Below are 26,218 nucleotides of genomic sequence, written 5' to 3'. Positions count from 1 at the left end.
AAACTTCCCATTCTGTTAATTTCTTAAAGAACAGTCATCCAGAGTCTCAACACAAAAGCTCATGATTTAATGAGGAGCAGAAACAAAATCTCTGATTGTTGGTGTTTCAAATTTCATTGGCGTCCTCTGGCAAACACAAGTTGATCCTTCCCAGCTTCAATACCCTTTAGCCTTCAGTATAAGAGCACATGCTGAATAGGGAAGAATGGCTGGTTGTTATGTTTATTTACCCTTACTACAAGCTGGGTTAACCTCTTCAAAACAGCTTTACTAAGCCCGTTAACCATACCGCCCATATGACCTGCAGCAGCATCTCTAATGTGATGCAAATCTCGCAGGGGACCATATGCACCAGCTCTGCTGCATTGTGTCTTCTTAGAGTCTACAAGTTTATTGCTGAGGGGGCCCTGTCCTGGCCATACATTTACAGGGGGGAAGTGGCCTCAATGGCAAACAGTTAAATGGGGAAATTAAGGGAGAGAATGGATGGTCTTGTGTTTCTGCACATTTTTTTTTTTAATTGCTGGTATCTGTTGACCCAAAGCCTTCACCCAGGATGAGGGCTTTCATAGTTCTCACCTAGCAGTTCAAATGTAGGGATGTTTCATTTTGGGAGGTGGAGGTTAAAAGTAATCAGTTTTGAAGATTTATTTTTAGAAGCCATCTGTATGAACAAAAATGATAACTTTTTCTATGCCATCTCTCGTTTTATCAGATTTCTAGTGAAATAAACACAACCCCTTCACTTAACTACCACTTTTTAAGATTGGCCTTAAAGTTATTTACAGTGTGGAGTAGAACAATGTGGGAAACATCTAATGTGAGAAATGTGAAGGGAGAAATATTCGGGAAAGATCTGTTTCATTAAAGTCCTAACAGCCCCTCAGCCCATCTCTCTTCACTATTTTATCTCCCTGTGAAATCACTAAGTGCATATTTGTAACACATTAATGAGCAGTAAAATCATAAGCTTGGAATCAAAAAGAAGGAAGTTCATTTTTAAAGGAATAACTGGCCAGTGAGATAACAAAAAAAATTGGATTAACATGAACTGTAAATGGGAAAAAGGTTCCGATCTGGCATACTAACAAGTTGCCTTGAGTATTATGGTTTGTCTTTAAGAAACCCACTGTATATGTTCAGCCCACCTGATGAGAGTTTCATTTAACAGATCATTTTTCCTTGATGGATGTGGCAAGCGTAACAATGTTCTGGGCTTGCTTCAGTAATGGCATGTCGATCATACTCCCTCGGAAAGTAAAGGCTCCCTGGAAAACAGAGAATACAAACTTCCTAAAAGAATGTTCAGAAATTATAGGCTTCCTTTCTGTGCACACTTGTACAACAAAAACACTTTAGATTCTACCTGAATTATATTGACTTCCCTACCCAACTTTTGAGAAAACCAAAGTAAATTACAGGGGTAAGATTTCTTTTTTCCTCCTCAAAAGGGGAAAAAAACCCCAACCCTCCAGCATTTTAATGGAGGGGAAAAGCATCATACACAAGGAATTTGAAACTGTTCATTTAACTCTTGAAATCAAGCAGAACACAACTATGGAAGGAAAATGCAAATACTTCCTTATATAGCTTTCAAAATATTACACAGAACTTTAAAAATAGTAATATGCTCTGGTAACCAACTGATTGTTGTTTGAAAAGATAGCTGTATGATCAGGTTAATGGCAAATACTTCCTTCTTGTAACATAATTGAGGGGTAACACTATCATGCGATGAGAAAATGTAAGGTAGGATTGTACTCAATAAAAATAAAAAGGGATCCCTCTGGTGATACAGAAGTGCAGAAGAGGACTAGAATGACAAGGGACATGAGCCTATAAAAAAGAAGTCACAGGTCTGTTGAATGGTGAGTCTGGAAAGAATTTCTGAGATCTCCTGGTTTATCACCATTTTACAGATATATTTTCTTTTCAATTTCTGCAAATACCAAATTGAATGTGTCATGTGATCTAAGTTCTGTTCTAGATGAGGAATCTGAGTCCTAGAGTAGTTGTGATTTTTCCAAGATCACGTGACTAGGAAAAGTTAGAGCTGAGCTAACACTTGGGTATCAGAACCTCAAGCCTTGATCAGAGACTCCTATATTAAGGTAACAAGGTCATGTCTTTACTGCATCAGAAAAAGAAAAATTAATTGGACAGAAGGCAGTATGCCCAGAATCTGAAGTTAATGTCTGGTTATTTACATTCTTTTAATCACTCCTTCTTGCTGTTTACAATCACAGCTCTTCATATTTCTCCTTCCTTCCACGTAACACGTGGCAAGGATAATGGTGGGTGGGAGCAATCATAATCCTTGCTGGTGGTCCATCTGCATACACTGCCGTCCATTTCTGATTTCACAAGTATCACCTCTTGACAGTCTATATCGTCATCACTCAAAAGTTCTGGGATGGGTCTCCTGGTCTTTCTGAAAACCCTTACCTCCCACAATTACAAGAGTTACACATAGAATGGAGATTTTTTAAAGTGGCAGGGAATCCTTAGCAATGACTTCGGAATTTATTTTTCAATTAAGAGATTTAAAAGCCACTGGGATTAGAGTACCAGTAGTACTCAGCCTTACAATATCTGATTCATAAGAGCACCTGTGCTGGCCTAAAATCCTATACCTGAATTCATTTTCCAACCTTCTCATTTTTACTATTTATATCTCTAGATTGACTTTTGCCTAATTTCATTCAGCCTAGAGCAAATTTTGGTGATCTCTGTGACCATGATGAATTTTATGAATTAGTTAGAGAAGTTTCAAGGATGTTCCATGGGTTAGCATAGCGTGTGAAATCAGGGTGTGGGACTCACGCTGTTTTACAAGGCAATAGTCTAGTTTTCTTATTGGAGTAAATGATGAAGACCAAAGGCCTCTTGGTTATCCGCCCACCAAGTGGATTATGCCCCTGTAAAACAGCACATCTGTCCTGCTAAGGTTTAAATAATAGGCTGGAGAGACGAAATTAGAATAGATGCACACAAAATCAAAACGATGCACAGACAATCAAAATTACGGCCTTGGGTTTATGCCATGTTTCCCAAATCTGCTTTGGGTTCCACATGCACATCAAAGATGCAAAATATTTCATGAAGATCATTTCTTTCTTTTACAGTAGCAGATTTTGCTTGGCCTCCTTCATTAAGCTTAAGCTGCAAAAACAAAATTCAACATTTTTGTCTCCATCTCTGCAATTGAGGATCTTAGTGTTAGGAATTCAACTGCCTAATACTCCTGCTTTCACATATCGACCTGTAATATGGTTGGGTTTTTAAACATAAGGATCTACATGTGAAATGTCAGTGGGTCTGTGGCTCAGGATTTGGAAAAATGCAGTTTGTCAAAAGTTACTTGAATTTGTGGGGAGAGATTGAAACAGTCCTTAATTAATGATTAGAAATAAGTTTCCATTTTTAAAAAGATTTTATTTATTTATTCATGAGAGACACAGAAAGAGAGGCAGAGACATAGGCAGAGGGAGAAGCACGCTCCTCGAGGGAAGCCCCACATGAAACTCCATAGGGGGACACCGGAACCACGCCCTGAGCCAAAGGCAGAAGCTCAACCACTGAGCCACCCAGGTGTCCCAATAAATTTCCATTTTACAGCCCAGTGCTTTCCTGAAAAATTGGCTTACCATTTCAAAAAGTATAGAGAACCTCCATCAGCTTGAAGATTCAGTCTATAATTTGGCTTAAAATGCCTTTAAATAGTAACTTATTCATAGTTAACTACCTTAACATCCAGAACCACGACAATAATAATAACTGTAATTTTTTGAGCAGTTGCTAGATCAGGGACTGCGCCGGATACTTGACATACTTTATTTCATGTAACGCTCATAACAACAGTGCGAGGTAGATGCTATTATGCAACCCCATTAAAATTTTCTTTAAAAAATTCTTTTTAATTGTGGCAAAAACACATAAAATTTATCACCTTAACCATTTTTAAATGTACATCTTAGTAATGTTAGGTGTATTTGCATTGTTGTACAAAAGATCTCCAGAAATTTTTCATCCTGCAGAGCTGAAACTCTATACCCATGAAATAAGTTACTCCACATCCCCTCTCCAGAAGCCCCTGGCAGCCATCATTCTTATTGTGTATCTTATTTGTACATATATCCCCATTTTATAACTGAGGGGGCTGGGCTTAAGAAACTTCTATATGTCTGCCCTGGAGCTACTGAGTACAGAACTGGGATGAAAGCTAGCTCTAGCTGATCTAGAGTGTGCTCCAGGCTTACACTGTAGGCTCACAGGCTGAGAAATGTTCTCAACCGGATCAGAATCATCTAAGGGGGACGGTAGGGGACGTGGCTTGTTAAAATGCACATACAGTCCCATCCTACAGGATCTGATGCAGAAGGTTGGGGGTGGAGGGTTGTCAGGAATCATCTCATGATTCTAAAGCCAATATTCAAGTTGGAAAAGTTCCGTGTGTTAGCTCCTCTGGTTAGAAATAGTTAGGCTCCCTTTGATATGGATATGACCTGATCCTTGCCCTCAAGGAGCAATGTGCTGGAAAAGAAGCAGGTGCCATAAAATGCAACAAGAATTAGGAAAAAAAGCCCAGTGTGATGAGCACAGAGAGATCTGAGGGTCTGAAAGGACTGCCCTTGTCTACTCAGGATCGTTTGCCGTGTTCACATGGATATGATACTGTGTACCTAGTACATATCACGCATTCCTCCCTAGGGCTGCCACGGAGCAATGGGGTTTTATTCCAGAGTTACCTATTGAGTTATTTGTTGTAGTAAATCATTGGTCAATCACTTTGGCACATTTCACTATACATATGTTTAGGGTCTCAAATTCCTGGAAGTGAAGGGCAATATCCTCTTAGCATACATGTTATCTGTATAGCAAAGAAAACAATTACTCTAGGGTTATAGTTTCTCTAACAATGTAGTTATTGCCCATTGGTAAAACAAGCACTGAGATAACCTGAATTTTGCCAGACTCAGAAGTTCTTCATAGGGGTGAATGGGACTTACAGTTTGATAGCAAAAGTACAGATGATAGTGGTGGTGATGACAAAAGGAATCATCTATAGGAAATATTCATATATTTTGCATTTTTGGCACTTAATACTTGAGAATTTTTTTCTCTAGAGTACTAAAAGAGTAATTTACTAGAAACACAAATGGATTTAATTCTTTCCCTCCTCCTTTATTTTTCAAATAATGTCTTTGAGCACTTGGGGAGTTCTCTCTGGCATGCCAGTGATGGTGGTGCTCTGTTGGCGCAAATGATAACATTTGGGTACAGCTGTCATGGTCCTTCTTTTTCAGGGTGACACTCCTCCTGTATGACTCTAAGCCTAATGCCCAGTGAAATATTTGCCTCACAGCAGTTCCCAGTGAATTCCTAAAACTTTTGTCAGCGTTGGCCTTTATGAAATTTCTCTTCAAGATCTAGGTTGTGCCCTCTATTTGCTCAAATCTCTCAGACCCAGCATGTTCTGTGATTAGTTCTTCCTTAGAAAATCATCTGCTCCTCCCTACTCCAAAAAGGAGGAGGATGATTACTCCACTGAGGTATTCTGATGGACACTTTCATTCTTCTTTCTTTCCCATTTTTCACCCTATCACCCTCGAGAGTCCTTGGAGAGGCCCCAGGGTAGCCCTTGGTTGCCCCATGACTCGTTAGGACATTTTTTCCAACGATGTTGGTTTGGTTGCCAGGCAGGCACCCACAGCTCAGTGGGGATGTCTCACTGAGAGACTGCTGGGATGTTTACTGGGATGTTGCACCTCCCTAACTGGGATCATGTTGTTATCTTTCTTTCTTTCTAAAGATTTTATTTATTTATTCATGAGCGACAGAGAGAGAGAGAGAGAGAGAGAGAGAGAGAGAGAGATAGGCAGAGGCAGAAGCAGGCTTCCTGCAAGGAACCCGACATGGGACTCGATCCCAGATCCTGGGATCATGCCCTGAGCCAAAGGCAGACACTCAACCGCTGAGCCACCCAGGCATCCCAATCTTTCTAAAGCACTGGATAGGATCATCCATTTGCTTATACCTGGCTTTGGCTCCCTTTGGACTTACAAAATCAATGCAATCTCCTTAGCAGGGATCCCAGGCTTCCCATGAGGACACCAGACTCTGTCTATGCTCTCAGCCTTGTCCCCTGCTGGTTCACCCACTATACACACACACCCATACAACCTCCCCCCCATAGTTACATTCTTCTGTACCTCTCCCATATGCTCTATTCTCTGCTCTGAGGATCTTTCCCTATCTGTCCTATAAACTCCTCATCCTTTAAACCGTCAGAAGATGTCAGGTCTATAAAGTGTTTCTACACTTTCCTGGTAGGGCTGATCTCTCCTTTTTTTCTCTTTTAAGTAAACTCTATGCCTAATATGAGGGTCGAATTTACAATCTTGTTATCCAGAGTCCCATGCCTGGGGTTGCCTGGCTGGCTCAGTTGTTAGAGCATGCAGCTCTTAGTCTCAGGATGGTGAGGTCAAGTCCCACATTGGGCGTAGAGCTTACTTAAAAAAAAAAAAAAAAAGAGTCACATGCTTTACTGACTGTGCCAGCCAGATGCTCTTATCCTTCCTTTCTCTACACAGCCTCCCATTACATCCCTTGTCACACTCCATTGTAATGATTTGTTTACTCTACTGTCTTTCTCACCAAGTTGTGAGACTCTTGAGGAAGGGGTCATGTCTCATATATCTTTGAATACCCAGAACCCAGTACTCAAAACATAGTTTGGAGTCAAGAAACTTAGTTCTTTTGTGGGCCTCGAGTTGGGTGGCTGAGGGGAGAGTGATATGGGAAGATGCTATCCATCATACCTATCTCCTCTCCTTCATTTGCAAACATCCTTCTATGCCACTTGATCTTTCCCTGGTCTGGTAATACTCCCTGTTCAGTTGGCTAACACTTGCTGAGCCTCCAGTGGGACATAGTGATTTACCTTAAGAAATGTGATGCTGGGTTGGGGTCAGGTTAACTCATGCAAGTGACTTAATAGTTAAAATACAAGCAAGTCTGTCATATTTGTGGCATTTAAGGACTGAGGAGCTACAGAGAAACAGGGCCATCAAGATGGAGGTGGTTTGGCCAGAAAAGGCTTCGAAGAACAGGTACATTTAAAGTCAGGTTTAGAAGGTCAGGGATACCAAAGGAACAAGAGAGAGGCAGTGGATACTGGGAGCAGCATGTAGAGACACATCAGTAGGGTTGGCTTTCTGTGTCTGCAGGACCCCTCCATGCCTCTGGCCACCAATGATTCAATAGATCAAGCAAAATGAAGGAACACAGTATGAGATACTGCATCTGTCTATGGCTGAATGGGATTCTCTAGGATCTAAGGAAAGGGAACCTGATCTAGCCTATATATTTTTTTAATAAATTAATTTTTATTGGTGTTCAATTTACCAACATACAGAATAACACCCAGTGCTCATCACGTCAAGTGTCCCCCTCAGTGCCCGTCACCCATTCACCCCCACCCCACCGCCCTCCTCCCCTTCCACCACCCCTAGTTCGTTTCCCAGAGTTATGATCTAGCCTATATTAATATGGATGATTACTGGTTCTATTATTCATTGGCTGCTTGGCTTTCCTTATGCAAGGCACAAAACTTAGCTTCTCCTTGATGAAGCTGGACTGGAACCCACTGGAATCCCTTTGTTCTTATATGCCCTGGTGAACCCAGTACTTGCTCCCTTCCTGGACCCTAGGGGAAGAGAGTGAATCACCTGTTTCCTTTCCTTTATTCTAGGCATTATCTCCCTGTCTAAGGGTGGTCTGGGGATCCAACAAGCTAAGCGCTTGCCTGGTTCAGCTTTGCTTCTGAGTGGGACCATCATAGATGAACTGACTTGGGCACCAGGGGGAGGAGAAGGATGTTCATTCCCTTTTGAAGAGGAAATATGAAGATTCCCTCAGCAACTATAGCCTAGGCTCTAGTTAGCAATAGACCTTAGTAAGGCCTGGAAGATTTATTTCCAAACTGAAAATTGGAGAGGTACAATCTTTTTTTTTAAGATTTAATTTACTTATTTGACACATAGAGTGCCCACAAGTGGGGGGAGGGGCAAAGCGAGAAGCAACTATGCCAAGCGGGAGCCCAACTTGGGGCTCTATCCCAGGCCCCTGAAATCAGGACCTGAGCCCAAGGCAGACACTTAACCAACTGAGCCACCCAGGCGCCCCGGAGAGGTACAATCTTATTAGGAAGACCCAATACCAAAAAAAGAGATTTCATCTAATAGTACTTTAGGATTTTACAAAACATTTCAAAGGCATCTTCTTACTTGCAGGGGGTAGGGCATGGCAATTTCTGTTTTACAGATGCAAAAACTACAGTTCAGATTTAGTTAACCTTTTTAAAGCAACTTATGGGAAGGATAGGACTAGAATCTAAGGCTTATCACCCTAAATCCCAAACTCTTCCTCCTAATTGGTATACTCCAAAGTATGACTGGTGACAGTGCTATCTGAGATGGTTACAAAAATGTTTAAATATAAAAAATTAAAATATATATTTATTTTACATAATACTATATATTTAAAGATTTTATTTTGTGCATTACAAGAAATAACCACCAAATCTGAACTGCTATTTCAGAGATAATATTACTTAGGATGAGGCTGAAAAAAATGATATACAGATAAGGTGCAGATAAGCAAATATGTGAAAATGTAATTTATTTCATTTTATTTTTTAAGATTTTATTCATTTATTTGAGAGAGAGAGCGAGAGAGAGAGAGAGAGAGAGAGAGAAAGCACAGGTTGCAGGGGAGGAGCAGAGGAAGTGGAGCAAGCGGACTCAGTGCTGAGCACTGAGGTTGAGGGAGCTCTACATAGGGCTCCATCTCATGACCCCGAGATCATCACTTGAGCTGAAATCAAGAGTTGAATGCTCAACTGACTGAACCACCCAGGAGCCCCCAAAATGTAATTTTAATAACTGAATTCAGGAACAACTGAAATATAAATGCTTTCATCCTGAGTTTCCACTTAACAGCTTTTACTATAATTAAAAATTTTATTTATTTATTTATTCATGAGAGACACAGAGAGAGAGGCAGAGACATAGGCAGAGGAAGAGGCAGGCTCCCTGAGAGGAGCCCAATGCAGGACTCGATCCTGTAATCTCGGGATCACTCCTTGAGCCAAAAGCAGACCCTCAACCACTGAGCCACCCAGGCGGGTGGTTGTATGCCTTGGTGAACCCACTTTACTATAATTATTATGATATTAGGAATACTGAAAGATATTTTCAATGAGAAAAAATCAATAATAAATATGTGAATGACGACATCTCAAGTCCTCAAAAAACCTAAAGCATTTCTAAGAAGGACTAAAGGAGGTGACATTTGATCCTTATATATACTTCTGAGTATCAGTAACCCTTTGGTTTATAGATAAACACTTTTTAATGTTACCATTAAGAGGGTAAAAGAATATTTCTGAAGACTTGGAAAATAGAGAACATGTTTTTCTTATTTTCACACTTATGTTGTAGTGATAATTTGATAGGTACTTTAACAATATTTTGAATTAAAATTCAAAAGCCAGGGGCACCTGGGTGGCTCAGTGGTTGAACGTCTGCCTTTGGCTCAGGTCATGATCCTGGGGTCCTGGGATCAAGTCCCGCATCAGGCTCCCCACAGGAAGCCTGCTTCTCCCTCTGCCTGTGTCTCTGCCTCTCTCTCTGTGTCTCTCATGAATAAATAAACAAAATCTTAAAAAAAAATCAAAAGCCAATTACTGCTATGGCCAGAAAATTTCAAATGTTAATGTAGCTCTACATGAATTTCTAAAAGTTCAACTGAAGCCATTCAACCTGGTCAACACTTCACATTGGGCTGATGTGTCATTACTACTAGCGCTGAAATTCTGACAGATGACACTGCATGGCCTTTGATGGGAAAGCCCTTTAGATGACTCCTAAGAATGTAATAGTTGGACTATCTGAAGGGGGTTTGTATTGTACCAGATTGGGGAATGCAGTGACAGTTCAGGACTGTAAAACTGTTAGGAAGGCCCCTCAGCACCTGCCTCAGACATGGACTCAGAAACGGTATGAGGTCTGGGGGATCCTGCATCCTGGGCAACCTATCAGATTTAGTTTCCAATTTCTGAAAGGTGAAAAAGCCTGGAGAAGCTCCCTCCTTATTCTTCCCATCTTTTCCCCCCATAGCTCTCTGAGTATAAAAACTCCAGAGGGGTTTGAAGGGCAGGGTTCTATTCCAGAGCAGTCCCACCAGCTGAGGCAGTAGTGGCCCAAGAGGACACCAAGGATCGTCTGTCTAGGAAGCCCCTTTGTGACCTTCCACCAAACAGAAATAGGCAACTCTCTAGGATGGGCATTCTGAAGTGGTATTCTGTAGCTTACAGCTGAAACAAAAAGTATACAAACACAAACAGAGAAAGGGTCTTGCTTCTCCTATGTAAGGCATCTTAATGCAGAGGTTAGAATATGGGCTTTGGGGTCAGCTACACCTTGAATCCAAGCTCTGCTATTTCCTAGCTGTGAGCTACAGCAAACAATGTTACTTTTCTGAGCCTCAGTTTCTTCACCTGTAAAATTGGGGTGAAAATATCTCCCTTACAGAATTGTTGTGAGAATTAAGTAAAATAATGTATGCAATGGCCTGTCACAGAACAGGCTTTCAGTACATGGGAGCTGCAACTTCTAGCACCACTCCCATTACTGTCACTACCACTGTGACTGTGTCCCCTTGAGACTGCTGCCACTATCACTACCAGTGTTATCACCTCTACCTGATTGCTGTCACCACCAGCATGATCACTGTTGTTACTGCCACTGCTATTGTTAGCCAGAGATGATTCAATTCCATTTATCACAGAAAGGTGCAGTGAGAAGCACAGTATTTTTTTTCAAGATTTTATTTATTTATTCATGAGACACACACACACACACACACACACACACACAGAGGCAGAGACACAGGCAGAGGGAGAAGCAGGCTCCATGCAGGGAGCCCGATGTGGGACTGGATCCCGAGACTCCAAGATCACGCCCTTGGACCAAAGGCAGGAGCTAAACCGCTGAGCCATCCAGGGATCCCCGTTGCACAGTATTTGAATTATAACAGGATTTCATGATTTCAGAGTAGCTTTAAAGATTCTAGGGACGTCAACATTCTTGAAGATGCAATGAGTCAAGCGCAACTCATGCCTAAAGCTCCCTGCCTCCTCTAAGCTATAGCTTAGATCATAGATTGAATTGTCTCTTTAAGAAACTAGACCCAGGTGCTATATATGTATTTGAAATTTGAAAACAAATACATTTAAAATCATTTAAAAGCTTAGAATATCAGCTGAGGAGATACTAATCAAATGCAGATGATCTGAAATTTACACTGGAGAAGGCAGTAAACAGAAGGACAGGGTTTCCAGCAACAGGAGAGCAGAACAGAAGAGTGCTAGCAAAGGCACATGGCTTGGTGCATTTACAAAAAGGAGGAAATTCCTTGGGATGTGGACATTGAGTGAATGTAAAATGAATAGGCATCATTAACATTTTGTTCTTTAAAAAGGAAGCATGAAATCATTTAGCTATAGCTCTGCACAGAAGGCAGAAACTCTCGTGTTATACGCTGGTAAGATTATTTGGGAACTTCACCAACAGTTTTAGGAAGTGGGAGGAGAAAAGAAAACGGTGAAAGGCTTGCAAAATGAAACTGGCAGGGAAGACGGAGGTGGCTGGACAGTAGGGAGGAGAGCAGAAGTGAATGTTTGGGTCAATTATCTTAATATGTGACCAGTACTGAGTTGTCTACTTGCCCAGATGGACGGTCTCAGTGGACCAGAGCCATCTTTACTATACAAACGGATGGGGAGACCAAAGGTGCCTTCATTTTGAAAATTCTTCTCAGAGCCCACAAAATGTAGGCTGCAAAACTTATCTTTAAAAGTACCCAGGCAGAATGATCAGATAGGGACAGGCAAGTCTTTATTTTAAATATCTTTTGATAAGGAAATTTGGAACCAAGTATGCCATATGGAAAGCTACCTAATGACGTGAAACAATTGGATTTATAAGCATATTGTAATTTAAAGGAGTTTCCACATTTGCTAGTGCATTAGATGTACTTAATTTTTTTTTAGAAAAAAACTGAGGTATACTGAGGTATAATTTGTATAACCATACAATTCACCCATTATTAAGTGTGCAATTGGTTGATTTTTAGTAATTATGTAGAGTTCTGTAGCTATCACCTTCCACTCAGATTTTTTTTAAACTAGAAATCTTAGTTGAAAATATTTTTTAACACTGAGTTAAATATGTAAACATTTTTTATTTAACTTAGGATATTTCATGTCAAATTTAAGCTGGTATTGCCTATGAGAAAAGCAGAGAATGGAAGTCATTTTAAAGCAGTTTGCAGCTAAGAGCAATAATGTTAAAACTTCTATTTTGTACACCATAGGTTTCTTCTTTCTTTGGAAAGCACATATAAATTAACTCAAAGTCACTTTAAATTTTAAAAATCTATTAAAATATAACTGATGACAATGATAAAATAGTTGGTGAAAATATTTTTTCAATTATTCTAGAAGGAAACAAAAGGTCAGTATGATATAACCTGTTAAAAATAGAGTGAATCATTTCTTTCTAGGAGAGTCAGAAATTTAGAGACCAGTTAGCCAAATAGTATTTACTAAATGCATATTGTATACCTATTTCTATCCAAGATGCTGTGGGGAGGTATGTGTTTCAGTAAACAGAATTCTTTACTCTCTAGGGTAGTGGTGAAAAATTTTCCTACTTTCTTTTGATTCAGGTTCACTAACCTACAATGAAAAAAATTATAGAAACTCGATTTATATTTTTTAATAAAATAAAAGTTCCATTTGCCTGCTTTTTAATATAAAAAGAATTACAAAATTCTTTAAAAAGTATAACAAACAATTCAAAGAATGCTCTGAACTTCTTTATTATAATCGGCTAAGGGCGAGAAGGCAAGGGATGTTGGTGGGGTGTGGAGATGATGTGGGGGGAGAGAAAGATAAAGAGGAAACACGTGAGAGCTCATGGAAAGGAAAATGAGGAAGCAATAGGCAAGCTATACAGAGAAACACACATCTGACCCACACATACAAAAAGGGAGAAATATTCTACGAGGGAAAAAAGAAGATGTCCAAAGAGTAAAAACCATCCTTTCATGGCCCGTGTTTGAATCTTGCTTATATTACAGACTCTGAAAGCCATGGTGTTTGTGCAACCACAGGCGTAAGTGAGACACAGAACACTGGGAACCTGTCCTCGAGCGAGATGAAATGGAGCTCAGAGCTAGATATGGCCTCTTTGCCAAAGGCTCCCAGTCTAGCTCAGAGAGTTTCCAATCTACATTGGGAGATGGAACAAATGATGACTAATACAACAGAGCAGGATTTGCAGTGATCTGAGCCAAAAAGTCTTTCTGGGGCAAGAGAGAATTGAGAAGGAGGGTGCGACGTGGGGAATAAGAGCAGGGAGTGTTGGGAAGGCACACAGAAAACTCTGTGCTCTTTCCCTCCTCATCGGTTTCTGCTCATGCAAAAAAAAAAAAAAAATATATATATATATATATATATATATATATATATATATCACTAAGAAAATAATACTAATCCGAACTAACCAAATAACATTTTGTTAGTGACTGAACAGTTTTAAGGCTCTATCTACTTTTGGTCATTAATGTGGACGGGGGTTTACTATGATCCAAGTAAAACTACATTTGTGTTAACTGTGTTCATATCTTTATTTACAAAGTTAACCCTGAGTGCTGGTAGGGGCTCTATCACCACCTTGGTTGTGAGTGACCACAGGTAACTTCTAAACCCTTGCTGTGTCTTAGTGTCTTAAGTTGTAAACTGAAAAGATTTAACTGGAAGATTTCTGAGATTTTATCCAACTGAAAGAATTATATTTTTAATTGAAATTGAGCAAAAAAATATCCTGAGAATATAAATCAGGAGAAAAATATTTTGATTAAAATATCCCTAAGAATGTGTTATAAATTAAGGACAAAGCAAACAACTTTAGAAATCATCAGATTTAATCTCAATGATATATAATCTCTTATCTTCTAGTACTGAACCATTTGCCACTAAAACTATGAGAAATCGAATATATTGCCACCAGAATTGTATTGCCTTACTTCATATGTTTAGAAATCTGCAATTTGTTGCTAATCAGATCACCCTTGAAGTCCTCCTTGCCAGACTCTCAGCTTTTTAATGAACTTGACTGTTCAAAATCAAAATTGTGGCATATGGTTCTAGAAATATTAAATGAAAAAGGTAATAAAAGGAGTAATGTAATAACTGAGCATCTCAAAAATAGGGTTGTGTTTCTTCAGTTTTCATTTTCACTACACATCACTTGGTTCTGATTTTAGTATTCCTACTTACAATTAAGGGGGGGAAGGATGTGGGTGGTGGGATGCGTGGGTGTGGGAGGGTATATTGTTGTCTATTAGTGGAATCAACCCTTTCAGACGACAAAGACAACAACCAAATCTTTAGATGGTTTATTTGATCTGCGTGAAAGAGTGGCAGTGGGATTTCTGGCACTTGAATAAGCGGAAACAATATTTTTGGCTAGAGAGACTTCTGAGTTCTCTCAGGGAGCCCTCTAGAAGGCCATCTGGCCCAAACAGTATTTCTTTTGTAAAGCCCTGCATTTGGAAACACAAATGAAAGGTGTGAGAGCAGCAATCAGATACCTATGAAAATAATTTGCTTTCAATATTTGGAGGGGGGTTATTATTCTTTGTAATTTTCTAGATGAAAAGACTTATACGCGGGGGGAAAAACCCTCTTTCTTTATTGATATAAATTCCCAATTTATGTTCCAGTAGAGGATTTGCTTATTAATGTAAACTTATTAATTTGCTCTATGGTTTTCTCATGAGTGAAATTAGAATGTTTCAGTGATGCTTACAGTTGTTATGTCAGTGACCTTATTTTTGACCTTTATAATTATTAATTGAACCTAGATTTTAAAGATGAACATTTCCCCTTCCTTGGTTTTTAGCTAGCTTGTGAAGCTGTAACAAATGAAAAATATTGAAAAAGTTCAACGAAATCCTTCCAAAACCAAATTATAATGATATGAATAAAACTGAAAATGAAGCAAAGTCATATTTGTAGTCAGATACTATAGAAAACGGGACTATTCTAGCAAAGTACCTTTAAAATCTATCACATGTAAATATACTTTGCTATTCTCTCACATTTTTCTTTTAGTCTTTACTTAGAAAGAAATGGTAAGTTCTTATATTAAGATACCTTAGATTACCTATTGCTCAGTTCCTTTAGCTGTCATTTTTGCCCAAGAAGAAATGAATATGAAAAGAGAAAAAATCAGAACTGAATTTATAACAGGCTTGAAAAAATATACTGTATCATAATACATAAATGTATATATTGCGTAAATATTTAAATGTGCTTATATGTACATTATAGTTTTCATTGATATATATTAACTAAATATTTTCTTGAGATGTTTTCATTTCAGTTATCCAATTTTCATACTATACACAATTTTAAATTGATACAAAAAGAACTGTCAAAATTCTATTTTTAAGAAACAATACTAAATTCAGTTCTGAATGGAGAATTTTCAAATATTGGAATCACCACTGTTACAGAAAAAATAACATCAAAAATAAAATTAACCTTTAGGAAAATCTTCTATAGTCTTAAAATAAATTACATGGAAAGTGATTTATCCTGACTAAAGTTTCTACCAAATAATTTGAAGTTAAAATCATTAATGACATGCAAGTTGTATCTCAAAATATATTTTTCTAGGACAGGAGAAAAACTCAAGTTTGATGAATACTGAGGATATATATCTCATGGCTGAAGTCAGCTAAATCTGACATATTTAATTTATGGGAATTAAAATAGCATAGAGTATGTGAAGTGTTTAAGCTTTTTCTAAAAGATTTTAATAAGAGAAGATGGCCTTTAGTCCCTAATTTCAATCTACAGCCTAATTTTTATTAGTGAGGACTACTGTGCCAGGCAAAAGGCTTTTGCTTGTAAATATCTATAGTTTCCTGAAGCAAAGCAGTCACAAGTATCACTAGCTGCCAAACAGTGACAGATTATATGAGGAGATTATTATTTCTTAATGTATTTTTCACCTGACATCAAACTTTATTTCCTAAGAACTTCCAATTAAAATGAAACAAATAATTCTGTGACACCAAAGGTTGAGCTCCAATAATTTATCTACTTTATAATATAAGTATTCCCACAAATTTTATTTGAAAGGAACAGAAGAAAGGTACAACTTTTATTATTGATAATAATTATTATTGTTGTATAATAATAATTATTATTATCACTATAGAAAATACAAAGGACCCAGCATTACCTGTGAACTTTAGCTATACCCCTGGTTTTAGGGCAGAATATAATTTAAGATGGGAGCAGAAGCAGAGAAAAGCAAAAATATGTAATTTTGCCTTCTTGGGTCATTCCTTTAAAAACATTACTTGAACGAAATTTTCATCTGAGGGGGAAAAAGGTCTTTTGGAAATTTGTAACCATCTCACTAGGACACAAACTATCAGTTTCCCATCATTGACAAATTCACCTGTGCTTTGGATAAAATATCCGAGGGTGTATGTTTTCATCACGATTCACATTGGAAATAAAACAGATTAGATGTTTGTTGGAAGCAATACTTTCTACAATTGAACAACCTATTTATACTAAATCTTTACAAACAGAATGCCACATTATTTAAACCCCAAGACCCTTCAAGACCCAGAGTCACCTACCTGCAGACCCAATTTTTGTGACCAGCCAATTTATAGGCAAAGTGAAAGAAACATGTGAACTGGATAAAATAACCATATGTCCCCACTGGAAGCCCCATTACTTGACTCATTTAAACCTTGCTGGACAAAGCACCAGGAGAATTTGCTGTAGGAAACAAACCTACACCAATGGGGCAGGGAGGAAATGACCTAATAGTGAGTCTCCCTTCTGCTCTAATTTCTGTGGTTCTGTGTTAAGAAAAGCTGTCCTGCTACACTGTTATGAATGCTTATGCACCAACAAGAGAGCATTTCTTATGAAAAAAAAAAAGCCAGTTCAGAATTTAACATTTAGGTTGCCATCGTCAAAAGGTAAAGACACTTTGGAACAATTTTGTTTGGGAACACTTTTAAGATACAATGGAAAAGTGTGTTTTTTTTTCGTTCACTCGAGAACATAAATGCCAACAAAAGAGTGTGTTTCCAATTTGAATTTTGTTCGCTGGCTTCCCGAAATTTAGGGTAACCTTTTCCATGCTCCTGGCTGCTTATAATGCTAAGTGGCATCCTTTAAACTGTTATTCAATGTGAAACCCAGTGTAGATGGTTAATGGAGGCAGTGCTGGTCCAGAGTGGAACTCTGCTTGGTCTGCCATTTTGATGGCCCATATCCTGCCTCAGTTTATTTCAGTCAGAAGTATTTATCAGCTGACTATAAGGTACACAGAGAGAGGTGGAGAACATTTAGTGAGTGTGTGCACAGGTGGGATAGGGGAGTGGATGGAATTATTTGCATATATGAATGAAAAGGTACATGGTGGGATGCTTGGGTGGCTCAGTGGTTGATCATTTGCTTTTGGCTCAGGTCGTGATCCCGGGGTCCAGGGATCGAAACCCCGTATCAGGCTCCCTGCAGGGAGCTTGCTTCTCCCTCTGCCTATGTCTCTCATGAATAAATATAAATCTTTTTTTTTTTAAGAAAAGGTACATGGCTCTTCTCTCTAGGCAAATATTTATGTGCATTCATGGAGGAGCTGGGTTTTGGAGTCAGGATACAGAAATGGACATTAAAATACAATGTCAATTTCAAAATATATTTCTATAAACTGCAGTGTTTTTCCAGTAGCCCACTCCTGATTTGAAATGAAGTAATGGTATTTATGCTGAAATTGGCGTTAAGTCCAAATGGGATGTTTCCAATGTCATATATTTTGTCTTTTGATTTGAAGTGCAAGTTTTTGCAAAGATGAACCTCTGAGTGTGTGAGGATGAGCAAGTATGCAAGGTCAAAGCTGAAGGCAGGTATTCGTAATGGGAGGGAGGGGGTGACCCACTTAACATTGCTACCCATGTTCCCAAGTCCTGGGATTTTCAGGTGTTTTTACTGCCAGTGAAAAGTGCAAGTGATACTTCTCACATTGATGTCACCAGTTCACCACTAAAGTCAGTTTTGTCATTTTTTTTTTTTTGTAAGAGGCTGTTTAGCATTTACAACCTTGGTAATATTTCAGCATTCTTTCCTCCCCAAGTACTTTTGCATCACAGGTTTTAAAACTTCACTCCTTATGTAGGTAACAAGGCTGAGTTCAGATAGTACCTCTAGGATAGATTTATAAATGCAACTTTCTCCCCATTCTCTTACAAAGAGGCAAACGGTATTACTGCAAATAACCTTTAAGATAATTAACTGACAATGCTGCAACTAGCATAAAATCTTCCTTCAGGCGACACCTAATTTAAGTGTTACTGGCACAAAGTGGAGACAGATTGCGCATCACCACTGCAATATTTACATAGCAGAAACCCACAGAGCAGGAAACGCGAGGCTCAATGATGCACTAAATTAGGAACAACCATACTCCAGTGTTAATTTGCTCTCCATTCTATCCAAATCTCAGGTCCAGAAATTGGTACAAACACATACACAACCTCCCACTCTTAAATGACTAAACCGGAGGAGCTTTTTGTACATTTTTGCCCCCAAATTAAAATAACTCGAAAATTTATATCCTTTCTCCACAAGAACCATTTGATCAAACTGCATTTATTTCATTACAACTTGCTCTTACTTTGATCTAAAATTATTTTCATGTGAATGCTGCATCAGAGTCTATAGAGTAAAACTACAGACTTCTATTTTCTCAAAGGCTGCCAATATAGTTTATAAAAAGAAGAAGCTATAGAGAGACTTGAGGGCCATGTAGTGAAATATTCAGAAACATGGAAGGGCAAATTTACCTGAAGCATATTTCTCCCTGATGAATGCTGTCCCCGCACCGCCCCCCGCCCCGGCCCCCACCACAAGCCAATGAATTTTTGAAACAACTCAAAGGATCTATATTTTAGATCCCCTCCCCCCACAGTATTTTAAACACCAGATTCACCCGAGGCACTAACAAAACATTTACCTTTCCTAATTGTTGATGTTCTTTAAAGGCAGTGATCAGTTCCTCAGCCCACTTGATTTTTTCAGGGGAAGGAGAAAACTGTTCCTGCACGACGGCAATTTGGTTAGGGTGTATCACCTGCTTACCTACAAGAAGATTAATAACACCAGAAACACGAAACAACAAACAGATGTTCAAACAAAATGTCTCAACCACAAAAGGCTCCTAATGCCTCACAAACTGTATGTAAAATAACTAATTATTTTAGACTTTTTAAAAAGAAAGTAACTGCAATCTGGCATGCTTTTCCATAATACCACATAAGAAACACAGAAGAATGGAAGTAATTGTGTTTCTGATTCTACAGAAATGCCACCTTAGGGCAGATAATCTCTCATTTTTAGTTACAGGTGGGTTGACTAGACAGCTTGTTGACTAATCCTTTGGCTGGAACTTTAAAGGACAATATCTGCAAATTAGAGTGATTATTTTGAGTTAAGGTAAAAAAAGATTATATGTTAACTCTTTCAAATTTTACAAGTTGTCCTTTGCTTATTTTGTACCATTATCCCACCTACCATGATTTCTTTTAGAAGTGGTCTGTTGATTTTCATAAAGCTAACAGGAACAGATGTTACAACTATATTAATATAAAATAGTGGCTTACAATAACACATTTAATTTTCTTTCTTTTAGACAAATACAGTGTGTGTCATTTCTAACCACTAACAGAAAATTGGATTTCAATAAAAGATTTTACTCAGTACAGTGAAACAGAAGGCAGATTTGAACACAGTGGTCTCTAGGTTACTCCATTTCAAAATATTTAAATAAAAAAGTGCCTGAAAGTTTCTCTAACCAAAAACATAATCAGGTTTTCCCTTTTTTCTTGTAGAATGAAGATTAAATACTTCCCTCTTATACAGATATTTAAATACCCCAGAAGAAAAGCTTATCTCTGTGCTAATAGCTTTAGAAAAGCTTTCTGCTTCTTTTTGGAGTTTAAGGATCTTGAGGAAAAAACATTACACAAACATAAGACTCACAGGCTTCTACGAAATCATGCAGTCATTAAAAGAAACAATTTAACAATCAGGGAAGTGTAAAATCAAATCAGGTCATTAATAAAATACAACATAACTTAATGTCATAATAATGATGAGATTATATATTATTACATGATAAAATTATGGACATATTTGGTTCTTTAAAAATGAATGTGCACTTAATGATAATTTGCTCTCCTAAATATATTTGCCCATATATCAATGTGCTTTGCTTTTGAAATAGTTGTTTTAGGGATCCCTGAGTGGCGCAGCGGTTCAGCGCCTGCCTTTGGCCCAGGGCGCGATCCTGGAGACCCGGGATCGAATCCCACGTCGGGCTCCGGGTGCATGGAGCCTGCTTCTCCCTCTGCCTGTGTCTCTGCCTCTCTCTCTCTCTCTCTGTGACTATCATAAATAAATAAATTTTTAAAAAAAGGAAGCTCCATATGAGGAATTTCCTTTAAAAAAAATGAAATAGTTGTTTTAACATTTGGCCAGTACAAATTATACCTTTGATGTAAAAAAAAAGTTTTTTAGTATTTCATGGAAAAAGAGTTAAGTGAATAAATATAGCAATATCTTTTCTTACAGTAGCATAATTAGAACACCTTCAACCTTGCTATTTCATTCGCATATGTCAGCATACTAATAAAACATTAAAACCCTATACAAATAAAGATGCTTTAAATTATTTGAGGAATCATGCTTGCTTTGGCAGCAACATATATTAAAATTGAGGAATAATTTCAGGGAACAAATAGTATCAGTGATGACAAATGAGAGCTTTTCTCAATGGTAGGTATTGCAATTATACTAAGTCATCTAATAGCTGTTACAATATTATTAATAAAGGATGTCAGTTCTGGTAGTCATTTTGTACTAATTGTTAGTCCTGAATTTTATAATTTATGTACATAATTTACACAGATGTGTAAAAAGCCAGATTTCACAGGAACTTCTTGGTACAGATACTATGACTTGAGGAGCAAAACAGAAACTATTTAGAAATACTGGGAAACCACTGATGGCCTGCAAGTACCCATATTTCAGTAGTGAGGCTAATTTTAGGATATGTGTTAAGTTTTAGAAATTTATGAACATCCATGTATGAAGTTATCTTTTGTCGATTCTTGTGCACCCCAACAATGGAACATCAGACTTTAATGTCATGTGAGAGTGAGGCAAATATTTTATACAGAAGTGCTGTTATTGGCAAGTTACCGAGGGTACAAAATTGGAAGACATTAAAATTTATGACCATGAAATCCTTTTTACAGTACCACTTGATATATCGTGCTTTAAATCAATACCTGTCAAGTCTTTTAGGTGACTGTATGATGGTGTCATTTTTGTCTTCTACAAAAGACTGCAAAAAAGAAGAAAACCTACAGTGCTTCATATTTATCATCTTTCTTCTCAGCATGCAGGACTGCAATAACTGTGATGACCAAGTCAGCTGTTGAAGCTTTATTACAAGATTTAGTTTTGGTTTCTTTTTATAAAAATAATTCCTAATGTGAATAGCCACTTGTATGGCCAATGCATTGATTTCAAATCAATCCACATGGACTATGGCCCCGTGAAATAACGACTGCAGAAGAGAAACTATAACGCACTGTTTGATGCCTGGCTAACTTTAAAAAAACCTACAAAACTTGTTTAAAAATGTATCATTTTTAAAAGCAGAGAAAACCCTTATGGCATAGACTGAGTGTTGCTCATCAGTGTTGTGGGTAACACGATACTTTCATGAGATTCTAAAATTTTCAAACACCTGCTTCAGAGAGGGTGTGTATTTCTCCTTCCTTGCTTTTCTCTCTGCTTGTGAAAAGCCCAAGTTATGACAATTAAATGACAATTAGGACAAACAGATCACAAGTGGGTTTAAAATACTCAAAGCCCTTCTTATTTCAAAATACTACAAATAATCTGGTATCTTATTATTGGACTAATTACCTTTTTTACTGGTATGTAGAAATATAATTGGGACAACAAAGATCTTCCTTTTAAAAATTGCAAACTGGTTATGAAGTATAGCTCCCTAGTTTACTGACTTACTCACTTGAATATATAATGGGCACTATACCCTCTATGTCTCCCCATACTCCCCCTGCTTCCATTTTTTATGTGTGTGTGTGATTTAATACTCCCTGTTGTTGAGAAACAATAGTGCCAAGCGCATAAGCTCCTCATGCTGAGTTGGGCACAGTCTAGAAATCTAAATCTGATTTGAAGTAACATGTCTTCTGTGACTGAATTAGGGACCAATTTAATTCAGCCCTGTTTCTTGGAGAAATTCTCAAACTCCTTTGTAAGTTCTGGAGCAAACATTTACTCCAGAGATAGCTGAGGACACTCAGGTTATACTGAGGGATGGTGATACAGGATAGCATCAATTCAGTGTTTTCAATTTTTTTTTTATTTTTATTGAATGAGTACCCATTTCACAGCAACATCTGGCTGCTTGGCAGCTAATGCCACACATTTTAGACCAACACATCGAGGTCTATTAGATAGATTTCATGGAGTGTTTCTCTTAACTTTTCCATTTGGGCTATGTCCTAACTGGTCATTGGAAAGAGGCAGGTTTAACAGGCCATGGGGACAATGGCAACCTTGAGGCCAGGATAGAGGGACTCTTTCTTTCTTAGTCACTGTTAAATGTAGGGAGGATTAATTTATTAATAGTTCAGATGACTGGAAAATATTTCTCTATACAAGATCACATTTATTTACTTATTTATTTATTAAACAGATTTGAGGGGAATCACATTTTATTTTAACTCTTCATATTAAAAACATAAGAACAAATAACACAATTATTTAAGTCTAATATAACACTAAAATTGTTTCTCCAGTTGTTTAATTTTATTTGGAGTTAAAGCATCATTCATTAAGATATGTTTAACATGTAAGGTCACTTTATGAACTCCCTAACTGGACATATTTCAAAAATATTTACAAAAGGGACAGCAAGGATGCTTGTCTCTTTTTCTCATTATTTGAGTTCATTTCTGATCATGATATTCTTAGAACTTGCAGCAGAAGAATAAATAAGCATAAAAGAGTTTATGGCTTAGCCATGGTTGCGTGTGTGTGTGTGTGCGTGTGTGTGTGAGAGAGAGAGAGAAAGAGAGAGTGTGAATGCACACAACTGCAGATATGTGTTTGTGTATAGAATCCCATTGTGGTTTTGGAAAAAAATGGATTTCTGTTTCAAAAACATAATTTTCGGTTGCTCCCTGGACTCCTGATGCTCAGTGATTGGACACATCAATCAACAGATATCTGCCAGCGCTCCAGGACCGGATTGTAGGGAACCCACTGACCTTAGTGCCAGCCAATGCCCGTAGGTGTCGCCAGGTGCATAGACACTTACTAGGAGGTGGGAGAGAAATACGGGGCATGAAGTGGCAGGAGAATAAAAAGCTAGTTATGAGTAAAAAAAAAAAATCAAAGAAGATATCAACAAAGTTTCTTTCAGAAATGAGTGAATATTTTGAATGTTTAAGGAAATTTTTGTTCTACCCATCAGCCCAAATTCTTACGGCTGTTCATTCAAAAACACTTCTATAATAGCCTCATCCCTCCTCCAGGGTCAGCAAAAACAAAATACTTACGAGGACAGAAAAAAATGGTAACTAATGTAAAGAGGAAACAAAATGAATGCTTCATTGTTCGACTTGCACAGACAAAGGAAAACATGACAATTTGTTCAGCAGGTTCTTGCCCTAGATGGCTTTTTCACATTTCAAATAGCAGAATAAGTATATGAGATATATGGCTACATTAGAAATTCTAATTTCTGGTTCTATTTCTACTTTTCTGGAATGTTTGCTAATTTAGATCCTGCTTTTTAAGGTATCATCAAAAATCATACCAGTAAATCCCATTGCAGCTCCTTCCCTTGACTGCCTGAGGAGCCCCTCTCCATCTCGAAAGTCGATGTACACCAGATCTATAGCCTGTAGACCAAAGGCTTTCGCTATGACAATAATCTTTTGTCGGGCGTACAGAATATCTTGGGTTTCTTTACTACTTGTTGCACCTGAAATGGGATGTAGACAGAAAAAAGAGACATTAACTCGGAAACCAAACCTAGCCATCTGTTGTAAAAAGTTGGTCTGTAAAGACATTGTCCTGGGGATTGTTCCCCAGCAAAATGATGACTCTAATATAAATGAAGAGAGGGATATGTGGAGGCAGAGTTAAATCTCTTATGTGTCTCTTTATCTTGGAAGGCATCTTTCAGCGTCATTACTTGTGTGTATTAAAAAAAGGATTCTCCTGCATCTCAGGAGATACAATCACAAATGACTTGATAGGTCACAAATTACTTCTGGTATATTTTTTTCCTTTTTGCCGTTGCTTGGAAAGTGTCGGTCCAAAGACAGCACCACAAAAGGTGGCCAAGTGGCTGTGTGAGGAAATGGTTAACTTCTCTCACTGAGCACAGAAATTTGCGTGCTGGGGTTGCAATGCTCTGCCATAACTAAGGTTCTGAGCCAAATAGCGCAGCTTCAGGGTTTGGATGAAGAACTCAGGGAAACGGAAGGCCACTCATTTTGAAAGAGGCAGAAAGTGTCCACTGAACTGTCGGAAACACAAAGGTCTCTTAGAAGGACTGGTATTAAACTAAGTTCCTTTTCTTTCACCCTAAGGGCGGGTGTGTGTGGGGTGTCACTGTTTGCATTTGGACCGTGACACTCCGCTCAGGGAGAGCTCCAGTCTCTAGGCCACCGGGACTGTGGTTCTGCACATGCTTTGTGGCCTTGTTGTCTTTTCTAGGTGTGCCCAGAGTCACTACATACACATGTACCCAGACCGGAGGCATAGTGCCCAAGGGATGGGGAAGATCAGTGGAAATGAGCATACTATCTCAATAAATATTTAATAAGGAGTTCTGAAATGTGTTTTAGGAGGAACTTAAGATCTATTTAAAATAATATTTGCATATTACATTTACTGTAGAAAATGATCTAAAGCAAATGTGAAATTATGTTAAATTTGTGTTACAAGCCTAGTTAACTCTCAGATGGATGTGAAAACAAAATATTTAAGCAACAGAGAGGCTATTCATATATTATACTCAAAATGAATAAAGTAGATGTCATATACTCCTGAACACATTTGAGGTTGCAACAGGCTTTTTATTACTTTATAAATGAACAGAAGTAGTAATGTGGTGTTCTGGAAGCAGGACAATTCTGAGGTGCCCTAAATTATCAGAAAGTACTGCCCATTTAGCTGAAAAACCATTGTCATGATTGGCAAATATATATTGTCATGTAAATGTCCTTTCATGAAGGGGCAAAGAAAAAATACATACACATACATGCACACACGGAGACTGAAAAAGAGAGAAATGTGTTTGATACCTATGCTGGCTCGAAAGTCTTCTCCTCCAAAAACGACTGCATCTAGAAAAAGACCTACTTGAGGTCCACTCTTTAGTGCTTCTTCACACACGGCCTGTAAAAGAACAGAACAGAACCAAATCTCATAGAAATGCACAATATAGAGAGAAGCAGCATGGTGTATTTTCAGTAACAGAAAATTCCAACTCTGAACACAGTTTGGCTGAAAGCAAACCGGCAGTCCTAAAAATGCAGCCCTAAATTTACCCCTTTTGAAAGGCATTTAATATTGTCCAAAATAATTATGCTGTATAGATTTGCTTTGCTTAGTGGATTATTTTGAGTTCCAAATATATATGAATACAGTTATAATGTTTGAATCACAGTTCATCTAATTTCTAAAAAAACTTTGAATTCACTTTGATTGTTCTGTAAATTGTTTCTCTTTTCCTGAAATTTGTTTTGTTTTAAGAGACTCTCAAACAATAAACATAAAACCACAGGAGAGAAGGAAAGTATTTTTAAATCGAATTAATTGGATTATTTGTGTTAGGATCAGGATTTCTTAGTAAATGGTCTCAGGATTAAAGACATACAGTACAAAAATCTACAACTCCAGAGGGGAAAATAAAAATGCAACAAGTCAACCAAGATGTAT

General features: G+C 38.0%; 1 protein-coding gene across 6 annotated transcripts in view; it reads right to left on the bottom strand.

Moving 5' to 3' along the window:
- Positions 1–26,218, bottom strand: part of CLYBL (citramalyl-CoA lyase) — a 286,980-nt gene that overhangs the window by 30,082 nt on the left and 230,680 nt on the right. For 3 of the 6 annotated variants that reach the window (XR_008665792.1, XM_055336070.1, XM_055336069.1), the window contains exons 5-8: positions 25,582–25,675; positions 24,084–24,251; positions 19,179–19,303; positions 1,149–1,268 (exon numbers count right to left, since the gene is read on the bottom strand). Coding sequence is in view for 5 of the 6 variants with exons in the window: in XM_055336070.1 (XP_055192045.1) it covers positions 1,173–1,268; positions 19,179–19,303; positions 24,084–24,251; positions 25,582–25,675 (483 nt within the window). In the remaining variant the exon portion in view is untranslated. Of the gene's footprint in view, positions 1–46; positions 1,269–19,178; positions 19,304–24,083; positions 24,252–25,581; positions 25,676–26,218 lie in introns of those variants that run through there. The other 3 variants (XM_055336067.1, XM_055336071.1, XM_055336068.1) reach the window with 2 other exon arrangements.

The sequence above is a fragment of the Nyctereutes procyonoides genome, unplaced genomic scaffold, assembly GCF_905146905.1.
Source record: "Nyctereutes procyonoides isolate TBG_1078 unplaced genomic scaffold, NYPRO_anot_genome, whole genome shotgun sequence".
NCBI classification, from domain to species: Eukaryota; Metazoa; Chordata; class Mammalia; order Carnivora; family Canidae; genus Nyctereutes; species Nyctereutes procyonoides.
The sequence above is the reverse complement of the archived record's forward strand: the minus strand, read 5'-3'. Positions and strand labels throughout refer to the sequence as shown.